At 33.2% G+C, this 26,671-nt stretch overlaps 1 protein-coding gene across 1 annotated transcript; it reads left to right on the top strand.

Annotated features, from left to right (window-relative positions):
- Positions 1 to 1,700: 1,700 nt before the first annotated feature.
- Positions 1,701 to 4,428, top strand: LOC137824160 (uncharacterized). Its single transcript, XM_068629639.2, has one exon. The coding sequence runs from the start codon at positions 1,978 to 1,980 to the stop codon at positions 4,234 to 4,236; it is 2,259 nt and encodes a 752-aa protein (XP_068485740.2). The 5' UTR covers positions 1,701 to 1,977; the 3' UTR covers positions 4,237 to 4,428.
- Positions 4,429 to 26,671: the final 22,243 nt, after the last annotated feature.

The raw sequence follows: 26,671 nt of genomic DNA, 5'->3' as shown, positions 1-26,671 counted from the left end.
GTAACATATATATAAAAAATTTATATCTTAATATATTGATGTGTTTTTTGAAGATAAAATTGTGATGAAATCAAGATGCACCAAATGAGACTATCATATGTAGTGAAATCAAGATTACTATTTGTCCCTTAACCTTAATTTAATTGGAAATTTATTTTTGGAATACTCATAATTAGTGTGTTAGCTTCAAATTGACACCAACAATTATTTATAAACACTCTTCCCTAATCAACTAACATTCTTTTACTCATTTTTTACTCATATGGGGTTGCTCGGGGATATCCTGGTCTTACTACTTGTGAAGGTATTTTTCGTAGGAGTATGGGGAAGTTTATTGGTGACTTCTCTGCGTTTTTTGAAGTTCAGAATGCTATGATTGTTGAGTTTTATGAAGTTATACATGCTATGGAGGAAGTTCAAAAGATGAGGCTTACTAATGTTTGACTTGAATGTGATTCTGACTTGGTTTATGCTGACTGCTAGGACTAATGTTTCGTAATCGATGAAATATCTGTCTTAATTACTATGGGAAAATCAAGTTTAGGGTTACTTATATTTTTCGTGAAGGGAATGTGTGTACTGATAAGTTGGCTAATTTAGGATTTATTCATATAGAATCATTTCATTGGTATAATAGGCTTCCATCTAGTATGTTTTTAGAATTCTTTATGAATAGGTATAGTTTACATAAGTATCGTTTTTGTTAACATATGAATTTTGGTATAGTCTTTCCATATTTTTGTTTGTATTTTATTTATTTTTTATTTTATTTTAATAATATTTTTTCATGTGATGATAAATGATTATTGTTACTTGAGATGTCAACCTTGTTGAGATGTCAAGTTGCATAATGATGCCTAACATAAAAGTTTTTATAAAAAAAAAAAAACTTAATATTTTTTAAAAACAAAAGTATGACAAAATTACCAAACTTCAAGTAAACAATACATAACTCTAACCATGTCACCAAAATAATGATATTAAAAATATATTAACATAATTTAATGATAATAAAAAACTTAAATAAAACATAAATTTATAGTTTCTTAACTTTAAAATATATGTAAAAGTTTAAATAATATATGTTATGATACATAAATTGGAATGTCAATAATATATATCAATATTTATTAATAATACCAATTTTTTGTGTAATAAAAAAAGAATGTATTAAATGCTTAGGTTAATTTTTGTAGAAAAAATTTATGATTTAGTAATTTTTGTAATGAGCCGACCTTTTGCTGATATTTTAATTATTTTTAATCGGTTCTCAATTTTTTAATTTATTTAAATGGGTTTTTAATTTTAAGTTCGATCGACAAATTTAGTCAGAATTTTCGAAACTTAAATTTTAACGCAATAATCAATTCACTTTATTGTAACACTAATAGTTTAATTTTCATTTTCAAGAATAAGCATTTTCATGGAAACAATAAATTAATAATTATAAGACAAAATAATACTAGATAAATATGTTTAAAATTGAGTATAGGATAAAATATATAAAAAGCAAGTTGAAAAATAAGATTTATAATTTTTTTAAATAAGAGAGAAAATGTGCCGTTAACCTAAATTTTATATTTCATGCTACATTTTAGTATTTTTGGAAATAAACATAGTGATACTTATTAATTTTTTAAAGAGAAAACTTCCAACGTTTTCATCAAAAGTGAACAATAATTGTTTTGGAAAGTTGTTTAATGATGTTTGTTTAAAAGCCCCCACTTTCTCCGGTTTAGAGTGGGTGTGCTCTATTTACATAATTTAATAATTTTAATTTTTTATACTCTGTTTTATCTATTTGATTCGTTGGAAACGAATGGCTGTGACAACGCAAGCTAGAACTTAGTCACCATTCTTCAATCAATGGCAGAAGGTAAGAGCTAGAAACCCATCTTATGCTGCTTCCTCACTTATTACTGTAACTTATTATAGCTTCAATTAGGGTTTCCTCTTTGGGTTCTAAATTTCTAAGAAATGATTAGCACTTGGCCCTTCAAACTTAATAACTGGGTGGTCTCTCACTTTCAAATAGACCATTCCGGTAGTTCTGATCTGAACAGGAGAAGAAGGGTGAAACTGGGTTGTGTTTTTAAAGTTTCTCATTGTGCACAAATTAGTGTTTTTCAATGTTCAAGAGGGTATGGGACTGTGGTCTTTTCTGGACACTCAAAATTGGATTTGAGATGTGGGTTTTTGTTAGGAAGCCCTCAACCCAAATTTGGTATTATTTTGAAGCAAAACAAGAGTCATATTGGGGACTTGGCTCCACCCTTGGGGTGGGCATTGGAGGACGAAGGTGTTGTGAGTGAATTGGTTGAGGAAAATATTGATTCTAACGGTGAGTCGGAGGTTATAAAGTCTTTGAATTTGGGTCAAGTTCAGGACAGTGACTGTGAACCAAAAATGGGTGTTGGTGAGAATAGCAAGGAAGGTGGCAAAGAAGAGAGTTTTGGTAAGGTTGATGTTAGAGCACTAGCCTTGAGACTGCAGACCGCGTTGACAGTGGATGATGTGAGGGAGATTCTTGTAGACAAGAGGGACTTGCCCCTCCAGGTGTTTTCAACGATAATTAGCAGTTTTGGTAAAGAAAAGAGAATGGATTCTGCTTTGATTCTTTTTGAATGGATGAAGAAGAGGAAGATAGAAACTAATGGCTCTTTTGGGCCTAACCTTTTTATATATAACGGTCTATTAGGTGTCGTCAAACAATCTGGACAATTCGCACAAATGGAAACCATTCTGAATGAAATGGCTAAAGATGGAATCTCCTATAATGTTGTGACTTATAACACCTTGATGGCAATTTACATTGAGAAAGGAGAATTTGACAGAGCTCTCAACGTGCTTGAGGAGATCCATGGAAATGGCTTTACCCCGTCTCCGGTATCCTATTCTCAAGCCTTGTTGGCATACCGGAGGATGGAAGATTGCAATGGAGCTCTGAATTTCTTTGTTGAGTTAAGAGAAAATTACCATCGAGGTGAAATAGGAGAGGATGATGACGGAGAAGATTGGGAGGAAGAATTGATGAAGCTTGAGAAGTTCACTATCCGTATATGCTATCAAGTAATGCGCTGTTGGCTTGTGAGTTGTGATAACTTGAGTAAAAATGTGTTGAAGTTTCTTGTTGATATGGATAATGCTGGGATTCCACTCACGCGGGCTGATCTTGAGCGCCTTGTGTGGGCTTGCACTCGTGAAGATCACTACATTGTTGTGAAAGAGCTGTACACCCGGATTAGAGAAAGGTATGATAAAATCAGCTTGTCTGTCTGCAACCATGCAATTTGGTTGATGGGGAAAGCAAAGAAATGGTGGGCTGCTTTGGAGATATATGAAGATTTATTGGACAAAGGGCCAAAACCAAATAACTTGTCGTACGAACTCATAGTCTCTCACTTCAATTTTCTTCTGAATGCTGCCAAGAGAAAAGGAATTTGGAGATGGGGTGTTAGGTTGTTAAACAAGATGGAGGAAAAAGGCCTAAAACCTGGAAGTAGAGAATGGAATGCAGTTCTTGTTGCCTGTTCTAAGGCTTCGGAAACTACTGCAGCAGTGCAAATATTCAAGAGAATGGTGGAAAACGGTGAAAAGCCCACAGTGATATCATATGGGGCTTTATTGAGTGCTCTTGAAAAGGGAAAACTCTATGATGATGCCCTCCGTGTGTGGAACCATATGGTGAAGGTTGGGGTTGAGCCAAATGCATATGCATACACAATTATGGCTTCTATTTATACTGCACAGGGAAATTTTAATAGAGTCGATGCCATCGTTCAGGAGATGGTAACAATAGGAATTGAGGTAACAGTGGTGACATACAATGCCATAATTAGTGGTTGTGCTCGTAATGGAATGAGCAGTGCAGCATATGAATGGTTTCATCGAATGAAAGTTCAGAACATCACACCCAATGAGATAACTTATGAAATGCTGATTGAGGCCCTTGCAAATGATGGAAAACCAAGGCTGGCATATCAGTTATATACGAGAGCCAAGAATGAAGGACTTACCCTCTCTTCTAAAGCTTATGATGTAGTTGTCCATTCCTCCCAGGCTAATGGTGCAACCACCGAATTAGGTCTTTTAGGACCTCGGCCTGCTGATAAAAAGAAGAAAGTGCAAATTAGAAAAACATTGACTGAATTCTACAATTTGGCTGGAGTTCCCAGGAGAAGTAACCAGTTTGATACAAGTGAAATTTATCGCTCACATACACAAGAAACTCCATAAATAATCTAATACATCCAAATTAGCATATTCAAATATTATGTAATCTATGTACATTCTGCTCTGTCATAGCTTAAGATTTTTGTGTCTGTAGGTCAAGAAGGTTAAAGAATCACAGTTATGTTTTCTTCCACTGTTTCTAGCCGAATAGATGTAACTTTTTTTTGTGGAATTATCGTTAGAATTTTGTCTCAACTTCTGCTCAAATATTTGGAACTACATAACTTTGTTCCTTTTAAGAAATTTGTGTTTTCCCTGTGTTTTTTCTTACTTGGGCATTTGAGTCAAAACAATTGCCTAAAAGTGAAGATAGCATCTTGTCTTGCATCTTTTAACTTCTGCAATCAGAAGATAATAATTGAAACACTACCACAAATTTATTTTAATTTGTGACTTAAAAATTAACTGTGATTTTTTTTTTAAATATACAAAATAAAAATAGCATAGTTGGATTGTGTATCCAAACATTTTATAGATTTTTTATTTTGCAAGATCAGCTTTTGATTGAAGCAGTTAGACACACTTATGAGTGAATAGATACTATCGTAAATCTAGTTCAAAAAGAGATTTATGTTTAATGCCTTTACGTTGGTTTGTCTTTTAAACAAGGCTATCTCTATTTGGTTTGTCTTTTAAACAAGGCTATCTCTATTTGGTTTGTCTTTTAAACAAGGTTATCTCTAATTCTTATCAACTAAATTAAGTTTTACTCGGTTGACTACCACTAAAAATAGAAGAAGAATATTTTTTTTATCTCTGTAATGACCAAAAATATTGGTAAATTAAAAATCCTTTATTGAAAATATATCACAATTTTTTCATAATAGTTACAAACTTCAGAGTTCATCTAAAGGATGACTATATTTCTATCTCAAGCAATTTCTATTAGATAATCTTGATTTGGTTTGTCCATGGTTGTCATTGGGATTGGGAGTTGTTGAACTAAAAGAAAAGAAAAAACAATGGTTAATTACTATATAAAAAAACAGAAAATAGTAAATAAATAAAAGAAAAGAAAAATAGAAGAAGGAAAAATAGAGAAAATTAAATTGATGTTTCTAGGGTTATTTCGGGAATTAAATATTTAATTTGTCTGGTGGGAAATTCATCTAAAGCTTCAATGAAGAATGATATGTTGGATTTCAATGTCATTAAATTTTTTTGATATTAATACTCGTACTGATAAAGTTCTTCGTCCTCATCCCGTTAGATGAGAGTTTCCTTTCACCAGGCTGGGTTAAAATTAACACTCATGGGACTGCTCAGAGATATCCTGGTTTTGCTATTTATGGAAGTATTTTCTGTGGGAGTATGGAGGAGTTTATTGGTGGGTTCTCTGCGTTTCTTGGCGTTCAGACAACTTTGGTTGGTGAGTTTCCTGGCGTTATATATGTTATGGAGGAAACTCAAAGGATACGGCTTACTAGTGTATGGCTTGAATGTGATTCTGCCTTGATTTGTGTTATATTTGTTGTTAGGACTAATGTTCCGTGAATGCTTCGTAATCAATGTAATACTTGTCTTAATTACTATGGGAAAATCAGGTTTAGGATTACTTATATTTTTCGTGAAGGGAATGCAAGTACTAGTAAGTTGACTAATTTAGGATTTATTCATATAGAATCATTTCATTGATATAATAGGCTTCCATCTAGTATGTTCTTAGAATTCTTTATAAATAGGTATAGTTTATCTATGTACCATTTTTGTTAACATATGGGTTTTGGTCTAGTCCTTCCATATATTTTTTTTTGTATTTTCTTTCTTTTTTCTTTTATTTTTAATAATACTTTTTTCATGTAATGGTCGATGATTTGTTTTACTTGAGGTGTCAGCATAATTGAGATGTCAAGTTGTATAGTGATACCGAACATGAAAGCTTTATATAAAAAAAAATTAGGAAAAAGTATAAAAGTATAAAAGAATAAAGAAAATGAAAAATGAAAAATAGAAAAACAGAAAAACAGAAAAAAGAAGAAGAAATAAAAAAAAATTAAGAAAACATAAAAACAGAATAAATAAATAAAAAACAGAAAGTTAATTGAAAAATAATTGAAGAAAAAAGAAAAGAAAATAAGAAAAGAAAAAAAGAGAGAAAAAGAAAATTAAATAGAAAAGAGAGAATAGAATAATAAAAAGAGAAAATTGGAAAGAAAAAGAAGAAGAATAAAGGATTTGGATCATTAGGGTTTGGGCTGCTGAATTGGGTTTCGTATAACCCTTTCCCCCACCATATCAATTCAGATTTGTACCTAACACACTTACGCGAAATGTCCATTTGTCCTTAATGAGTTAAAATTTTTGCCTTCTGGATATTCATATCCGTAAGTCAAATTACAAAGTTCTGGATATACAAATCCGAAACTAATATGTCACTTCCAGATTTTACCACCTGGAAGCTTATTTGGACAACATAAATGACCTTCTGGATGTCAAGATCCATAAGCAAACATAAATGAGTTCCATATATCAATCTTCACCACCATTTACAGCACACCATTCCGGATATGAAAATCCAGAACTCATAACTCACTTCTGGATATGACCATCCGGAAGCTTAAATGATATATAAAAATGACCTTCCGGATTTCGAAATCCAGAATGTATAAAATCATTTCCGGATATTGGCATCCATAAGCAAATGTGTGAAAAAGGCATAATGGGGTTTTAAAATTTTCATTGGGTGCCAGTCAAAATTGATTGGGTGCAGGAAGCAATTGCCACACATAAATTAGGGTTTTGCCTAGAGTTTGGTTGGGTCAAACAAACCTGACACTTCTTCTTTCATGAGACATGATTCTTGAGATAATCGTTTTATAATACAACGACCAAAGCAATCGCTAAGAATTTCCACACAAAAACCAATTTGTCACCGCCTTGTTGTGGTAGTAGTCCACAAATCAAACACTGTTTTTCGTCATGGCATCGCCCTGGTTAATAATCATTAACATTACTCCTAGTTAAAATTGAGTATTAACTGGCGCCTTACAACATATACAAGATTTGATTCACTTTTGTTGTCAACTAAAGAACATAAGAGTGTTCTATCAACAAGCCAAGTTTTTCACACTTAAGATTTTATATTTATACACAAATCACAAGTTTGTATCAATTGTTGTAAACATTTTTCTTCAAAAATCCAAGTTTTGCACACTTAAGATTTTATCTATACACAAATTGTTTCAAAAAGCTAAGTTTGTATCAATTGTCGTAAACGTTTTTTTTTTCAAAGGTATGTTTTGTATATAAAGATTTCTGAATGAGCTATTGTAATTTTTTTTTTCAAAGGTATGCTTTGTATATATAGAGTTTTGAAAGATTTATTGTAAATCCTTAGTTAGTCGTTGTGAACCAAAGAGAAGTCCTTCGTTTTTCAAGTGCGCTTGTTCTTATAGATTTAAGGGTTGCATTAAATGTTCTCCATGCAACATTGAATGCATACTTCTATTTGAAGGAACGTTTTAATATGCAACATAACTTATTAGGCCTATTTCAGATTAATTTCAGCTCAACTAGATTAAAATTCAAGACCATACAGATGGACTATGTTGTAGATCATGGGAGCTTTGATGATTTAAATATGTGATAAAGGTTGAAGTTGTGCTACTTTTGGTTTGAGCTTAGTCTAGGTTGTTTAGATTTCTTGTAAAGATCATAATAGTATAACACAAGCTAGTTCAATTCTTTTTAAAAGAGAAAAGTGTTTTCCTAAGCAAAGAGAAAAGCAACCGGTTGAAATCACGAAATAATTGGTTGTTTGTCACTTCGCTTGATTGAAGGTTTTAAAACTATTTTTGACTTGGTTAAATATCTGCCTAACCAATTCAACCGGTTAAAATGAATTTTCAACTGGTTGATTGTCACATTTCATAATAGCTTTTCAAAAACCTGTTGGATATGTTTTTCAATTGGATCAAAACTGTTTTGGCTCATGATTGACTGCCTAGAACGACTAGTTTTAAGAGATATAAGTATGGCTTCTTTTTGTATTTAAAAAACAACAAGTAAACACATTTACAGTGAGATTGAAATTGTTTTTGAGAAGAGATTCAAATCAAGTTTTGCTAGATTATTATATAGTTATGCACTGGTTCAAGGTCTGATCTTATGAGCCCTGTGATTCCTGTAAATTCAGGTGTAATATGTTCCTTTCTGATTCTTGTATTTGTCCTTTTATAAACTTGCGAAGTGTGTGAAAACCTGTAAGGTCAGAGGGTGTTCTGACTAAGGTTGTGTGTTTAGCAAAGAGGGTGAGTGGTTCTTGTGGTATCAAGATCACCTCTTTGTGATTGTGTGTATAGTAATTTGTGATTGGTTACTAGTGGAACCCAGTGGTTGTTCTGGGAACTGGATGTAGCTCAAGTTTGAGTGAACCAGTATAAATTGGTTGAGTAATTTCTCTCTCTCTTACTCCTTATAAACTGTTTGATTTAGTTTTGTTTTTGTTGCTGCCATAAACAACCGGTTAAAATGAAGTTTCAACCGATTGAAATTCTGCAAACAGTTTCTTTTACATTGTTTGATTGACTTCCTTGATTGCTTCTTCTGTGATTGTTGATAAAACTTCATTCTTATTCAATCTTTGCGAAAATATTTTGATAAACAATTCACCCTTCCTTTTGTTTAAGCCATTAATTCTAACATATGCAGCGATGATAAACTATCATTTTGGCGAAACGGTTGATGTGAGACAATTTTGACTCAAATCTTAAGTGATTTTCTAATGTTGACATTCTTTGTGAGATTGTGTTTGTAGTGAAACAAATCAACATTCCTTACAAACATAGTAAAAATATTTTTATGTTAAAAGCATCACTATTTAAACTTTAAAAGTCATACACTATAATAAAATCATTAAATAAAAACTAATTTTAAAGAAAAAGTAATTAGTTACTATATTAACTAAATTTGATAATATTTTTAAGACTATAACAAAATTATTTGTTTTTAAAGTAGTTTCTATTATTAATAAAATTTATGAACTAATTTCTAAATTTATATCTAATTAGCTACCAACTTTAAAATCTAAAATAGTTGGTAGCTAAAACATTGATAGCTAATTAAATATAAATGTAAACTTAGGATTCTTATATGGATAACACTTGGACTTAACCTATACACAATTGTTCCACGTTATATGTCACATCATAAAAAATTAACTATCAAAATTTATCAAACCAAATTGCATATTTTTTAAGAAACTTTGAAAACAAATTGATTTTTTTAAAAATCATTATAATAAATTAAATATTGACAATAAATGTAAAGACAAAAAGACGATTATAGCTAATATTTTTTTTTTCAATTAGGTAAACTATTGGATATAGTATCATATTAATCTTTTGCTAGTTTTTCCACTTGGTACAATTATATTTTTCTTTCATGAGCTCATTCAAAGTTAGACATGACCTAAAGTATTGAGTCCAAACTATAAAGGATAATCAATAAATTGCAGTTCCCATGCCCATATCAGTGTACAACAAGAAAAAATTATCATGCCCATACACGTGTTTTACTCAATGTTTTGATTTTTCACTTCAACAGTCAGAAATAACACCAACTTTCTCTGTTTCAAGTGATCTTATTACTTGACTCATCATATACATCAATCTTGAATGTTATTGGTATCTTCAATTTTATTTCATTGTTATTTCTTCTTTGGTTGTACTGCTTTGAGACAACCAGAAGTTGTTGCAGAAAAATTAAAGCCAAATATTGGACCAATTTTGTTGTGCTTATTTTCTAAAAAAATCTTTTTAATAAAATTAGCATGCTTGTGTTTTTTATTTACTTATTTAACTTATTTTGAAAATATTTCTATATTTTAAGAAGCTAATCTTATATGTATGTTAAAGAATATTTTCCTCAATTTTTTTTGATATGTCTAAGATAAAATTATGAGAGAACTCTAAATTTCAAAACGTATAATACTTTATTTTTAATAATTCACATATTATCTCAATAAGTTTAAGATTAGAACAACTTATTTTAAATTTAAACAAAATGACGCTTAATTACTCTATAGGTAATCTTTAAGGAATATTAAGAATAACTTTAGTTTATAGAATTTTTACGTGCCATGTCCCTTTCCTTTTAAAAGAATCTAATATTTACTTTTTGGTCATTCAAATATTATAATTTTTGTTTTAATGATTTAATCGTGTCAAATTACACTAATAAAGTCTCATAATTATTGTAATTTTGAATTGAAAATGGGTTTTGCTAATTAATTTAAGAGCTCAATCCAACCAAATAATAAATTGAATGTTTTTATTTTCTCAAATTTGAGGGAATTTTTTTATCTTTTAAATTTATAATGGATATGATTAGGTTGTATAATTTAAAAAAAAATATTTGTTTTAATCTCTCACCAAAATTTTGTTGGAAAAATCCGAACTAACTCTCTCTCTTAAGTGTATATATAAAATGGGTACTTGCGGAAATAATAGCCAAACAGAAAAAAGAAAATAGAGCACAAAATTTTTTACTGTGGAAAACGTCCTCAATTGAGAAATAAAAACCCACGGGACTTATTCTAGAAAATGTCTCCACTATGAAAGTAGGATTACAATATTTGTTTCTAAATAACAGTCAATCTCATCCAACCAGGATGAAATACAATGTGTCTCTGGCCTCTCACTAAGATTTCTAATCTCACGCTATGGTGTCTATTTTCTCTATGTTTCTTCCTTACTTGCCTTCCTCTTCCTCGCAAGTTTCCTTTATATAGAGGATGAGAGGAATGTTCCTTCATAAAGAAATAATGGATAATTAATGTTTATCACATTTTCAATATATCTTGAAAATATTATCTTCAACTTTTAAGGTTGGACTTCATATTCTTCAAAAGAAAAATAATTCTAAGACTTTGAAATGGTCATCATTGAATATATTCAATAGATCAATTATCAAGATTCATTGATGATGATTCCCATTATTAAAATAAGATTCCCAACAATTGATAAATGTTTTCCAATTAATAACAATTTTGTTAAAAAATAATTGACATGTTTTTTAATTAATTACTTTTTGCCTACATATCGTGGTATTAAAAAATCACGTTAAACTGTAATTCAAGCAACAGCAAATCTCATTGAGATATACTTAATCTAGATGTGTGAAAAACTTGAGGCAAAATAAATCTAGAATTGATTATTATGTTTTAAAAATGAAATTTTAAAATAGAATTTGGAAATCAAAATTTGTTCTAGAAAACAAATCTGAAATTCAAGAAAAACGTTATGGAAACAAAAATTCAGGAAACAAAATATGAAAAGTACATTTCGGAGAAAGATTTCCAGAATTTAGAAAAGAGATCCAGAAATCCAAATCTGGAAACTTGTTCCGAAAAGATTTTTGATCCACACCCCCCTCTTTTATTTAAGAGGAGCATTTTTGTCATTTTACATGTAAATTGGGTGCAGGTTCAAATTAGGTTCACAAAGTAATTGCCAAAACTTGAACAAGCTAGGGATTGAATCAGTTATATCCTAAAGTTTTGGGATTTGATTAATATTATTGTTGGGTTATTAAGATTTAATTAGTAGGTATTGAGATTTAATTAGTTGAGATTTAATTAGTTAGGATTTAATTAGTAGTTTCTATTATTTGTCATTTATTTTTAGTTGGAATTTAATTAGCAGTTTTTATCATTTATCTTTATCATTTGTAATCTTTAGTACTCTATAAATAGAGTATTGAACTATTATCTCTAAGATATGAATAAATATATGCACCTTGTTTCCTTCTCTTAATTCTCTACCATATTCCTTATCATTGTTCTTGTTCTTGGTATAATCGGAAGCCCACCTAGGGTTTTTCTTTTCCAAAGCCTAATTGTTCTTCTAAATCTCTTACGAGAGGACCTAGATGTTTGTGCACACAATCATTCATATAAATTGGTATCAGCTTGGACCTTCCAATACTTTCAATGGTCGAATCAACATGCTCCGCTCAAGCTGCTAAGGAGATGGAAGATCGAATCTCCCAAAGGATGGATAATAGGTTGATGGAACTCACGACTACATTGTAGGAAACCTTGACTCTTTCTATGAAAGACACCATGCATGAATTACTTACTCAATCTCGAGAAGAAGACCCCATGGCCTCTCAAATGACAACATGTTGCGTGGACCTCGAACAAGATATTCTTATGTCTGTGGCATAAGGTTGGCACGCATTGACTTCCCCAAATTCAATGGAGAAAATGTTAACTAGTGGATTTATCAATGCGAAAATTATTTTCTCATTGACAACACCCCAGAAGAATTTAAGGTGAAGTTGGAAATTGTGCATTTAAAAGGCAAGGCCTTGCAATGACATGCCACACTTATGAAATCAGGTTTAGATATGGGTGCACCTTTGTGGACAACATTCACGAAAAGTCTAATCGATCGGTTTGGTGCAATTGGCGATGATCCCATGGTTGATTTGATGCGTCTACGACAAAAGACTTCAGTTGATGCCTATCTGATGGAGGACCATTCGGAAGGACACATATTGGGCCTTTAACTAGGGCCATGTATAGAAAAATGGAAGAAGAAGAAGAAGGAGTTCAGAAAACTCTATTTTTATGAAGAATTAATTTTTGACTTTTCTTCCAAATTTCCTAGTCTTATAAATTACAAAGTAGTGTAGGCTATATTTTTTACTTGTATTTCGGCCATTATATTGGGCCATGTTTTAGGCCAATTTTCATGGGCCAATTAGAGTAGGATGTAAATAAAAAAAGAAAGAGTCTAACAAGAGTTACAATTGGGCCTCCTTGGACCCAATGCAACTTTAGACCATCTGAAGTGTTTTTAGGATTAAAGCTTGCACCTTGCCTGCCCATAAGCACTATAAATACAAGTGTTAACCCCTTTGTAAATCATATTTGAATTGATAATGAAAATCTCCCCAAGTTGCTAGCTCATTTGTCTTCAAATTCTCACTCTCAAGTTTGCATTTCTATTAGTGTTTTCCTTGAATCTTCTTAGAAGTTAGCCTAACCTCTCTTAAGATTCATTTTAGCCAGCCAATCCCTCAAAATTCCACACCCAAAAATACAAAACAAAAGACTCATAGTAATGCAAGCTAGGATTGCATCACTATCATGAAGAGTTCGATTCAATCATTACAAGATCGAAGTTATTTGATGATCATATTCTAAGATGCTTCCTTGGTGGATTAAAGAAAGAAATCCAGACGATGGTAAGCATGTTCCAACCTACGTCTCTACAATATGCGTTTACTTTGGCCAGGACGTATGAAGTAGCCAATTCAAGCAATTCGATGGCCAAATTCCACCGGGGAGTCTTGGGTCCAACACCAGTGCCTATATCATCGTCTACTCCAATCAATGCAGCCCCTAAACCCAAACCAACACACCACTTAACGTCAGAGTTCATAGCAGAACGCAAAGCCAAAGGCCTTTGTTATTTTTGTGATGAACCCTACTCAATGGAGCACAATAGGGTCCACAAGAAATTACAACTTCAAGTCATTGAGATGGAGGAAGAAGATGACTCACATGATAGTCCTCCCTGTGACGCGACTAAATTATTGCAAAGGAAGGAGCCACACATCTTACTCAACGCATTAACCGGAGTGGTTGGGTTCAGAACTATGAGAATAATTAGCTATCATAAAAAATGACCTTTACATATTCTCATTGTAGTGGCAACACTCATAGTTTCTTAGATACCCAAATAGCTCAAAAATATGGGTGCATAATTGATACGATTGCCCTTTTGAATGTCGTGGTAGCAGATGGGTCAAAGATAAAAGATATTTTCAGTGTTCAAAAATTTTAGTTTGACAATTCAACACACAACTTTTATTGCTAATATGCTCCTCAACTCATTATGGAGTTCAATGTACAATGAAGGCAACATGTTCTACGTGGCTCTATAGCCCCTAAGATCAAACCTGCACACAAGAAACAGTTGCGTAAAACTTTTATTAAAGGTGTGCATTTATCTATGATGCACATTGCTGCAGAGGAGGAGATGTTGTTGCATTCCTTGACTACACATGTCGCACAAAAGGAGATTCCAATTGAGATCACGAATCTATTACAAGAATTTGTAGACATTTTTCAAGAACCACAACAATTACCACCCTTTTGACCAGGCCATGATCATCATATTCCATTGATTTAGAGAGTTAATCCCATCAACAAAAGGCCTTACAGGTATGAAAAAAAAAAACAAAAAGATATTATTGACCAACTTATACATGAATATTTGCAATTAGGAATCAGGAAAGTTGTAGCCCTTATGCTACCCCCGTGGTTCTAGTGGGAATAAAAGATGGTTCATGGAGACTTTGTGTTGATTATAGAGATTTGAATAAGGGCATAGTCAAGAAAAAATTTCCCATTCCCTTAGTCGATGATTTACTGGACGAATTAACAGGATCTACTATTTTTTTCGAAAATTGATTTACGTGCAAGATATAATCAAGTTCAAATGAATCCCGAAGATGTGTGGAAGACAACTTTTAGAGCACACTTGGACCATTATGAATGCCTGGTGATGCCATTTGGATTCGCCAATGCCCTGACTACATTCCAAGGATTAATGAACTCCATTTTTCAGAAGTTTTTAAGATATTTTTGCTAGTGTTTTTTTTATGTTATTCTAGTCTATAACAAACACATAACAGAACATATACAAGATCTAATAGAAGTTTTGCAAACTCTACGTAACCATTCTCTTTGCCAAGAGATCTAAATGCTATTTTGCGGTTCCAGAAGTGGAGTACTTAGGCCATATTATTAATGCACAGGGAGTTTCCACAGACTCCAACATAGTTGCTGCCATGGTAAGTTGGCCTCTACCATGAACCTTAAAACAATTAAGAGGGCTTTTGGACTTAGCTGGATATTTTAGAAGATTTGTTTGAGGGTATGGCGTCATTCCTAAACCCTTAACTAATATCCTTAAGAAGGACAATTTCATTTGGTGTGAGAGGGCTGAATAAGCTTTTCACGAACTTAAGAAGATGATGAGTAGTACTCCCTGTTAGAATATATGGCCTTAAACAAGAGGGGGGGTGAATTGTGATGGGAACCATCCAACCACATACATCCACATAATGATGATGAAGAAGAAGCATTGGATTTGAGGACAAATCATTTTCAAGAGGGAGGGGATGATGGAAGAGGCCCAAGCCCATGATAGAAAAAGCCCAAGCCCAAACCCAAATATAAATTCAAGCTTCAGCTCAAGCCCAACAAATAGAAGATCTAGGCCAACTAAACATCATTGAATGTCTTTTTTTTGTAATTACTTTTGAGTATTTTTTAGTAGAACATAAAGGTAGGTGTAGATATAGATAAGAGGTGCAAATGTATAAAACTAAGTCACACCTTCCATGTGACATAAAAAGAAGGTGTAGGTGTAGATTTAGGAGGTGCCAAAAAAAGAAACCAAGTCACACTTCCCTCGTGACTAGGAATTGGCTCTAAATTCAAATGCTTCTCATTTGAATTTCCCTCCACTTTCTTTTGAATTTCCAGCCCTCTAAACACTATAAATAAGAGGGCTTGACTCATGTATTTGCAAGATTAATATACGTAGTGAATTGCTGTCAAATTTGAGCCAATTTCACTTCTTGCCCAAAACTTCTTAGGTTAGGCTATTGATCTTCAATTCTCCCCCTTACCAAAGAGAGATGGCCTCACCACTCTCAATCCCTACCTAGCATGCACCTTCAAGGTCACCATACCTCCTAGGAGGACCTTGTACGCTTACACTCCATAGAGCTTCCGCCGAGAACCAACAAATTCTACAAATCATGAAGGCACTTCTCCATCATTTGGTATCTAGAGCCATGGTCTTCAAGAGATAAGTGCCTTATTTCGTTTTTTTTTTGTGTTCATTCAATTTCGTGTTGTTCTTCATGAATCCTTGATTGTCTTGCTGTTTTTGAGTTTGTTTTTGTGTTAGGTGCTGTTTTGGTTAATCCAATCGGTGCATTCATGTTCAATTTGATCTTGAGCTTCTATTTCGCAAATTTTATGTAGGATTCCATATAGATTTGTGTTGTTGTTCTGTTTTTGGTTTCTTTGAGTCTTTATTGCAATTTCAATCGATTTATATTGTGTTGCTTTGAGTCATTTTGTTTTTTATCCAATTGTGTTTTGTCTAGTCATGTTTGATGAGAATCAAATAAAGGAGGCTTTTATTAATGAAGGAAGAGGACATCCACCCTCACATTTGAAGTTCTTCCTTCTAGTCTTCTCAAAATTAAAAGAAGACATAAAATAAAGATGAGGCCCAAGCCCAAAGCCCAAGCCCAAGCCCAAGAAGGCCAAAGCCCAACAAGCCCAGGTCCATCTCATGAGGGGCAAGGCCAAGCATTAAATAAAAGAGCATCATTTGATTTACTCTTGTAGGAGGTGTGGATATTAAATAAAGAAGTGTGAAAATGTAAAATAAAGTCACATTATCCATGTGACTTAGGAGATTAGGTGTAGGTGTAGTTTCTAGGAGGTGTCATAGTAGAAAAAGGTCACACCTCCCATGTGACTTGTTTTTGGTGGGAATTTCAAATGAGTTTATTTGAATTTTCCCACCTATTTTTCAGCACCTCTAGGCTATAAATAAAGGTGCTTAGCTTGTATAATTCAGATTTGAATTTTGATTAGAGAAACTATACTCAATTTTTGAGAGAGCATTGGAGAGCTTTGTGCCTTCTTCACCAGTCTTATCTTGAGAGTTCCATGGTTACCTCAAGTGGCGGCTTGCACACTCATCTTGGAGTCACCATCCTCTAAGTGGCGTGATCATCCAACCATTCCTCCATCTTCATGAGCTTTCTCTTCTCCTTCCTTCCTTCTCTTTTGTTTGTTCATGTCTTAGCTTGCTTCCTTTGAATTTCTGTTCGGAATTTTCTGTTCTTATTAGTTTTGCTTCGGTTCAATTGCTTCTTTGCTGTTCATCTTTGGTTCTTCTTCCTTTTCTAGCTATTTGTTCGGTGCAATTCAGTTTTTACACATTTTGTTTTGTGCATTTGCCTTTTCTTCTAATTTAATCGGTTCAATTTGACAATATGTGGAACTTCCATATGAGTTTGGGTTTTAGTTTTGGTGAGTTCTTGTTCATAGAACCTTGATCCAATTCTATGATAAAGTGCCTATCTCATATCCAACTCAAGATGATTCCTAAGAATGTCAAGAATCATTCAAAGTGTGCTAGTGGAATCATATCATGTGGTATCTAGAGTTTAGGTGTGTTCTTGTTTAATTTTTGAGTTGTGTTGCACTTTTAATTCAAGAGCTCTATATTCTTGCTGTTTCATTTATGTTTTTAGGCTTATTTTTAGTTTTATTGCTGTTTTCTTAATTGTGCCTATCATGTGTTTGTGTATTTTCCTTTTTGAATCCATACAAGTTTTGTCATAGTCATGTTTTTCCAAGCATGTCATCACTTCTTGTAGTACTTTTATTGAATTTTTTTGTTTCTTGCTTTGGTGTCATACAATTTTTATGAGTTTGATATTTGATCCTTTGTGCATTTTCTGTTTTGGAATTGAGTTTATACTTGTATTTTAGACCTATACAAGTTCCTATACATCATTTTCCATTATGTCTTTGCTAGTTCTTAATTCTGTTTTTCATTCCTGTTTCCTCTATTTTCTGAAAACGTGCTTAGTGTTTTTCCTTATTGCAATTGATTTACTCAATGGAAAATTCTGAAATTATGGATTGGTGTTCTTCAAAGTGTTAGAAAAGAGTAGAAAAAAGAAGTACTCAAAAATTCAAAGTACACAAAAAATGATAAATAAAATACAAAAAGTGTACAATTCTGCCGAAAAAATACGGTAATCTGGCAGCGATTTTGAAAAATTTATCTCAATTAATTGGCTTACTGTTTTTAAGTGATTCCAGTGCCATTTTTGAGCTAAGATCTTGAAGTTTGTGTGGTTAAAATTTCGTAATCCAGTTCGCTTTATATCGTTCCAGTTAAATCAGTGAACATCAAGCACAGTTTGCATCAAAATATTTTCCAGTAGCTAATTTTTTGTTTTCTTCATCTACTCTAGTGCTTTTCTTTAAGTATTCTTTTGTGTGCCTACTTTCTCATTGAGTTCCTTATTTTCTTGCTTGTCTTTTGTTCCTTAATCTTTGAGTTTGTCAAACATCTAGTATTCCTTTTGTTCTAGCCTTTCATTGCTTATACTTTTTCTTGTTTGTCTTTATTGCTTCATTGGTTTTGTTGTGGTTGGCTTCGAGATTGGTGTGCCTTGCTTTGACATATTTCATTTGAGGATTCCAAGACCTCAAGATCAGATTGGTGCAGGGACATTATTTCTTTGAGAGTGACCTCTTTTTCTGGCCAAATTTACTTCGGCAATTTGGGTGCCAAATTCATTTTTTTTGCTAACTTTGTTTCTTGACTTGTTTGCTGTTTTTGTGTGTTTGCTGTTTTCATTTGCAAATGGCTGGCTATTCAAGTGGTGCATCTTACAAACAACATTCTCCTTCCAAAGCTTCGGTCCTTGGAGAATTGCATGAAGCTTAACGCACCATTAGGCGTTTGGAAGAGAAATTGCAAAAGATGGAGGTGCAACAAGCTAGGCCATCTCACTCTATCCATGATGAGCATCGTTCACATAGACCTTCAACAAGAGGTTCTTCAAATGACTTTGGCCGTGAAGAGGAACATAGAAGAAGGAAGCCTCACCATCTTTCTCATGAAGAGAGCTATAACCGTGACCAAAGATATCACCAAGTGTTCAACATTTCTTGTGCCAAAGTCCCTAGTTTTAATGGTGATAGTGATCCTAATGTGTATTTAGATTGGGAGGATAAGGTTGACCATTATTTTCATGTGTATAAGGTCCAAGATGACGATAAACTTAGGGTATTTTCTTCATCCTTTTTGGGCTATGCCAAAGAATGGTGGCATAAAATTGTAATGGACATTATATATCGCAAGAAACCTCTCGTGGTTTCTTGGAATGCTTTGAAAGAGCGTATGCGCGCGAGGTTTGTTCCTCCTTCTAGGAAGGAACACTTGTTGAAGTTCCAAAGGCTTCCTCAAGGACATAGATGGTAGATGAATACTTTAAAGATTTTGAAACAACTTTGACTAAAATGAATATACATGCTAATGAAGAGTCAAAGATAAAATGGTTTGTACGTGGTTTGAGAAGAGATATTAAAGAATTTGTAGAATTAAATGAGTACTCTTCTTTAAAGAAAGTGTTTCGCAAAGCCATCAAGGTGGAATCCTATCTTTTGAAAACAACTTTCAAAAATACTCATGATGATGATTTCTACAACTCTTCTAGGAAGGATGCCAACAAAATTTCTACTCAAAATTCTCCTTCCAATTTTTCCAAACAAACCTTGTTTCCAAAAAAAGTTTCTACTACAAATCCTTCTACTCCTAAGTCACCTACCAAAACTTCAAATATCAAATGTTTTAAATGTTTAGGTTTTGGGCACATAGCTCTTCATTGTCCACAAAAGCAAATATTAAAGATCAACAAGGTAAAACAAGACCTCACCCACCCACCTACCACAAGTAAAAATGAAAAAGACAAAGAAGGCCAAGTTGACATGGGTCTTATACTTTCACATCCAAGGTGTTTTCCTTCCTTATCTTTTTCATTACCAAAGGTTCTTACTTCACCACCATCTTGGTTAAAAAATGTTAGGGATGATTTTTTCATACCTCCTAATGGTTGTCACCATTTAAGAGGACTTTTTCCAAAAGATATCATCATTCCTAAACAAATTTTTCCAACTTGGTCGTTTTATAGAACCTCCTTTTCTGAAATCCCATTGTTTCCAAATGCTAAGTCATGTTTTCCTTTTTCTTCCACTTTTAATTGTAAGAATAAACTGACTTTGTTATATGCAGGGATTCAGAATTCGTGGTCGAATTCTCTCCAACTCGAGGAGTATGATGAGAATCAAATAAAGGAGGCTTTTATTAATGAAGGAAGAGGACATCCACCCTCACATTTGAAGTTCTTCCTTCTAGTCTTCTCAAAATTAAAAGAAGACATAAAATAAAGATGAGGCCCAAGCCCAAAGCCCAAGCCCAAGCCCAAGAAGGCCAAAGCCCAAAAAGCCCAAGTCCATCCCATGAGGGGCAAGGCCAAGCATTAAATAAAAGAGCATCATTTGATTTACTCTTGTAGGAGGTGTGGATATTAAATAAAGAAGTGTGAAAATGTAAAATAAAGTCACATTATCCATGTGACTTAGGAGAGTAGGTGTAGGTGTAGTTTCTAGGAGGTGTCATAGTAGAAAAAGGTCACACCTCCCATGTGACTTGTTTTTGGTGGGAATTTCAAATGAGTTTATTTGAATTTTCCCACCTATTTTTCAGCACCTCTAGGCTATAAATAAAGGTGCTTAGCTTGTACAATTCAGATTTGAATTTTGATTAGAGAAACTATACTCAATTTTTGAGAGAGCATTGGAGAGCTTTGTGCCTTCTTCACCAGTCTTATCTTGAGAGTTCCATGGTTACCTCAAGTGGCGGCTTGCACACTCATCTTGGAGTCATCATCCTCTAAGTGGCGTGATCATCCAACAATTCCTCCATCTTCATGAGTTTTCTCTTCTCCTTCCTTCCTTCTCTTTTGTTTGTTCATGTCTTAGCTTGCTTCCTTTGAATTTCTGTTCGGCATTTTCTGTTCTTATTAGTTTTGCTTCGGTTCAATTGCTTCTTTGCTGTTCATCTTTGGTTCTTCTTCCTTTTCTAGCTATTTGTTCGGTGCAATTCAGTTTTTACACATTTTGTTTTGTGCATTTGCCTTTTCTTCCAATTTAATCGGTTCAATTTGACAATATGTGGAACTTCCATATGAGTTTGGGTTTTAGTTTTGGTGAGTTCTTGTTCATAGAACCTTGATCCAATTCTATGATAAAGTGCCTATCTCATATCCAACTCAAGATGATTCCTAAGAATGTCAAGAATCATTCAAAGTGTGCTAGTGGAATCATATCAATGTTTCTCCTAAATTGTCATCAATTTCATGTAGTTTTGTTTTTGATAATTTTGGTTGCTTGATTTGCTTTGAGTCCAGTTTTAATCCTTTGGTGCTTTTTTCTTTTAGATTTGAGTTCATATTTGTGTGTTAAATCCATAAAAATTCTTATACATTAATTCCATTGTGTTCTTGAAGTTTCTTCAAACTATTTTTAATTCCAGGATTAGGATCACTTTGTTTTAATTCTGTGTTGGCTGTTTTTACTTATCAAATTAAAATCCATTGAAGAAAAATTGTGAAATTCTGGATTTACACAGATTGATGTGTTAGAAAAACAAGAAAAAAAAGAATCAAACCAAAAGACAAAATAGAAAAAAAATGATAAATCAAACAAAAAAAGTGTACATCCTGGCGCCAACAGAGACGGTAATTTGACAATATATTTGAAAAATTTATCAAAATTATTTGGTGCATTGTTTTGGTGTGATTCCAGCGCCAAAATTTTGCTAAGACCTTGAATTGTTTGTGGTTAAAATTTGACATTCAAACTTCAAATAGCCAGCTCAGCATAAATTTTCTAAGTCATGCTTTCTGTGCTTAAAATTTTCAGTAGTACTGTTTTGGCTTGTTTTAATCAATTCTAGTGTCATTCCTTAGGTTTATTTTGTGTGCCACCATTTATTGAGTGCTTATTTGATTGCTTGTCAAATTTATTCAACATTCTTTCAAGTTGTGTCATACAAATTACTCCATTTGTTGTTGTCCTATTCTAAATTTGAATTGTTCTTTGCTTTAATTTGTTGACCTCTAATAGTTGGTGAAAGAATTTCAAAGTGGTGCTTGTTAAGTTGGAATTAACCTTGTGGTGAGTCCATCTCTACTTAGTAGGTACTGTTTTGAAGATTTAAATTGACTAACCTTAAGAGGTTAAGCAAGGGGCTGCAGCTAATAAGATTACAAAACATACAAAGTGTGGAACACAACAAGAAAGAGTACCAAAAGTAAAGGAGTGCATAGTATAGGAAATCTGAATTTTACTTTTGTAATTCAAGTTCTATTGCATTTGCTTTGAATTGTAACTACATTCAACTTTGATTAATTAGTAGAATAATTACGCATTAGACGATGAGTGTGTCTTCAATGGCTCTAAATGTCTAGAAGTCTCACCTTAGGATACGCTTAGTTTAAAAGCTTTCTAGCTTGTAATTTTAATTGTGTTTAGCTAATTGCTTTGCTTTGTTTACTTATCTTGTTTGTTTAATTGCTTTACATTGATTTGTTTGCATAAAATTGTGTTTTCATTCCTACTTGTGATCTAAGTAAATTATTTAGAAAAATATATGTGAAAAGTCTTGAGGGATAAATTTTGGCAAGGAAAGACTTGGTACTTAAGAGATCCTAGTGATCCACCTCTCTTTCCTGGAAAGCTACCTTCATTACTCTCCTTATCTTTTTTTAGGTAAAATACTTATAACACAAAACTTTAACCATGTCTTCTCATTCTCGTAATTCTAATGAATGTGAGGGAACATCTATCAAATCTCTTTTGGAAAAAATAGCACAAGATGTTCAAGCACTTTCATATAGACAATTGCAACATGAGGTCCAACTCAAAGAAGGGGATGCTCAATTTGCTTTGAACAAGATGAGTGGAAAATGGTTTAAGAAAGAGATGAATACAACAAATCAAAAAGAAGTTCTCATGCATCTAGCTCTAGGGTAGATAATTCTTTTGGGGAACAGAGCCTTAGAATTAATGAATACTATCAACCATCCCCTAGGAAAGCTAGAAAGGAAAGAAAAGAAAACCCAAAGGAGGTTAGGGTAGAGCTACCTCATTTCTATAGAAAAGAAGATGTAGAAACATATCTAGATTGAGAGATGAAGGTCGAACAATTGTTTGCTTGCAACCATGTGAGTGAAGAAAAGAAAGTACCCTTAACCACCTTAAGTTTTCAAAGTAATGCTATGTATTGGTGGACTGCCCTAAAAAGAGAGAGACATCTCCACAAGGACCCTCCCATTGCATATTGGAATGACCTTAGGGGAGCCTTGAGATGTCACCATATTCCCTTACATTACAATAGGAAGTTGATGGACAAGCTCCAAAGACTTCATCAAAGAAATCTGAGTGTAGAAGAATATTGGCAACAAATGATGTTATATATGAAAAAGGCAGAGATTAATGAAGAAAACCATACCACCATATCTAGATTTTTAAGTGGTCTCAAACTTGAGATAAGAAACAAAGTTGAACTTTTACCTTATAGAGATTTAAATGACTTGATTCAACTTAGCATTAAAGTTGAAAAACAAAGTTCATACTCTGTATCTTATGGCAAGGATGAGTTCCAAAGAGAGGAAGAACATATAAAAAAAAAACATCTCTAAAACTTTCCCAAAACCTAGCCGAGCATATCTCACACACTCAAGCTAGAGAAATTCAATGTTTAAAATGTCTCGATAAGGGTCATTTAGCATATAATTGTTCCAATGAAAGATTTATGATCTTAAGGAACAAAGATGAATATAGTAGCCAAGAAAAAGAAACTAGTGAGAGTGAAGAAAATGAGAGAAAAAAGAAGAAAGAAATAGAAAATCCAAGTGAGGGGTTGTTTGAAAAAGAAGAAAAGGAATATCCTACAACACCCCTTACAAGCATAGTAAAAAAAGAATTCTTAAAGGGGCATTGCATAGATAAATATGTAGTAGATTATTTTGAGCATGTGCTAAGATATCACCAACATGTGAAGGTCAAGTTATCTATAGGCATCTACAAAGATAAATTTTTATGTGAGGTAGTGCCTAAAGAAACTTGTCATGTCTTATTGAGACTATTGAACCAAGTGGTGTTCAAGCTTTGAAGAATCCAAACCCTTTGAAGGATGATGAAGGCTGGTTGTGCTTCTTGTTGCTAAGTTGTCTTAGATAGGATGTGAGGTAGATTTAATATGTAATCCACTCTTGATTGAATCCAAAGCATAAGCACTCTCAATCCTTTTAAAAGAAAAGTGCTTTTTCAAGCTAAGTGAAAAACAACCTGTTGTTTTGTCGAAACAACCGATTGTTTTATACTTAGGTGTTTTTAGAAAAGGTTGAAAACTGTTTTTATGGTTGACTTGCTGTCAAAACCAAAACAACCGATTGATTCGTGGAAACAACCGATTGTTTGTTTTGGTACCATAACAGAAAAATGGTTTGTGCTTTGACTGAGCATTAAATGATTTTCCAACTGTTTACACTCCAATTTTTAATGCTTTGACCAATCTTTAAAGGCAATTAATAGTTTGTTAAGATTTGATAACAAACAACAACTTTGATATATATAGAAAAAAATTAGATTTGGGTTTTTCAGAACTTACAGATTTTGAGTTTTTGAAAAGTTGAGATTGCTTAGAGATTGAGATTGATCAAAGAGTGTGAGATAGGATTTTCTCTTGTATTCATTTCATATTTGTTCTGTAACAAGTGTAATCCTTGTATCTGTTGAAAGAAACCTTGTGTGTTTTCTGAGAAGTGTTGTGTGTTCTTGAGGGGATCAAGATTAGCATTCTTAGTGTTGGTGCCAAGAGAAGTGTGTGTCTTGAGGGGATCAAAGTCACTTCCTTGGTTGTGGTGTAAGTGATCTAGGTTTGATTGCTTAGTGGAATTCCTCAGTGGTTTCTGAGAAGACTGGATGTAGCTCTGGGTTTAGAGTGAACCAATATAAATCTCTGTGTGCATTTTCTCTATCTCTTAACTCTTTAAATTCAGTTTTTATATTTGTAAATTGGTATAAACAACCGATTGTTTCTGCGAAACAACCGATTGTTTTTCTGGTGCTGTGCTTTTTGCTTTGTGTTTTGAAAAACTGATTTCTTAATCAAGATATTCTTGAAGTAATTTCATTCAAGGCTGAAAAGTTTTCAAAAACCCTCTATAAACCATTCACCCCCCCCTCTAGTTTAAAGTCATACATTCTAACAGAGATGACCATTGCAAAGTGTTAAAATGTCCATGCTCAATGGGCGTACCAACGAGACTACCTTCACACATAAAAAAGAAATTCTTCATGAAGGAGAACTCGTGGGCCAATTTAGAGTTGATAAAACTCTAGAGCTTTTAAAAGGAAAATTCTTTTGGTCACCCATGAGGAAAGATGTTTAAAGACATTACCCTAGATGCATTTCTTATTTTAAAACTAACTCTAAGGAAATGTCTCATGAACTCTATGCTCATTCACCTTTTGCAAGTGCTCATGGGAAGACATAAACATAGATTTTATATTAGAACTTCCTAGGACAACAAAAGGTTTTGATTTCATTTTTATGGTAGTGGATAGGCTCTTCTTTAGAGAAGTGGTAAGACTTCATGGTTTATCTCCAAGCATAGTGTTAGATAGAGATCCAAAATTTGAAGACCATTTTTTTAGGATTCTTTTGGAAAAACTTGGAACTAAGTTGAACTCTTCAAATTCTTATCATCCTCAAACGAATGGTCAAAATGAAGTTGAAAATATAGCTCTTTCTACTATGCCTAGAGTAATCATGAGAGACAAACACAACTCTAGGGATGAGTATGCGTACAATAGAGTAGTTTACAAGACTACTAATATTTCTCCATTTAAAGTTGTATAATTCTCCTTTAGACTTGTTACCACTTCCTAATCCACAAGAATTTGTGCCTAAGGAAGGAGTAACAAAAACTGAATTTGTTAAAAAAATGCATGAGAGGATTAAAGAACAAATACAACAACAAACAAAGAAATATCATAAGAAGTTGCCAAAAATAATAGAAAAACAAGAAGAATGACAACTTAATAAGACTGATTTTTATACAACTGCTCAAACTAATTCATTTGTTTTGTTTGATGCCTCCCAGAAATGGAAATTTGATCCTGGAGGACGAGCCTAGCTTTCAAAATAGGAATAAGGCTGTTGTTCGAGATCAAACCTGTAGATATGAGGACAGATTATCTCAAGAAGGAGGGGATGATGGAAACCATCTAACCACATACATCCACATAATGATGATGAAGAAGAAGCATTGGATTTGAGGAAAAATCCTTTTCAAGAGGAAGGGGATGATGGAAGAGGCCCAAGCCCATGATAGAAAAAGCCCAAGCCCAAGCCCAAATACAAGTTCAAGCTTCAGCTCAAGCCCAACAAATAGAAGATCTGGGCCAACTAAGCATCATTGGATGTCTTTTTTTTGTAATTACTTTTCAGTATTTTTTGTAGAACATAAAGGGAGGTGTAGATATAGATATAAGAGGTGCAAATGTATAAAGCTAAGTCACACTTTCCATGTGACATAAAAAGAAGGTGTAGGTGTAGATTTAGGAGGTGCCAAAAAAAGAAACCAAGTCACACTTCCCTCGTGACTAGGAATTGACTCCAAATTCAAATGCTTCTCATTTGAATTTTCCTCCACTTTCTTTTGAATTTCCAGCCCTCTAAACACTATAAATAAGAGGGCTTGGCTCATGTATTTGCAAGATTAATATACATAGTGAATTGCT

Source organism: Phaseolus vulgaris, chromosome 8 (genome assembly GCF_051622355.1).
Source record: "Phaseolus vulgaris cultivar YP4 chromosome 8, ASM5162235v1, whole genome shotgun sequence".
NCBI classification, from domain to species: Eukaryota; Viridiplantae; Streptophyta; class Magnoliopsida; order Fabales; family Fabaceae; genus Phaseolus; species Phaseolus vulgaris.
This window is presented reverse-complemented; position numbering and strand designations above follow the sequence as displayed.

Excerpts from the sequence above, each read along its gene's own strand:
- LOC137824160 (XM_068629639.2), top strand. The coding sequence starts at position 1,978 with ATGATTAGCACTTGGCCCTTCAAACTTAATAACTGGGTGGTCTCTCAC.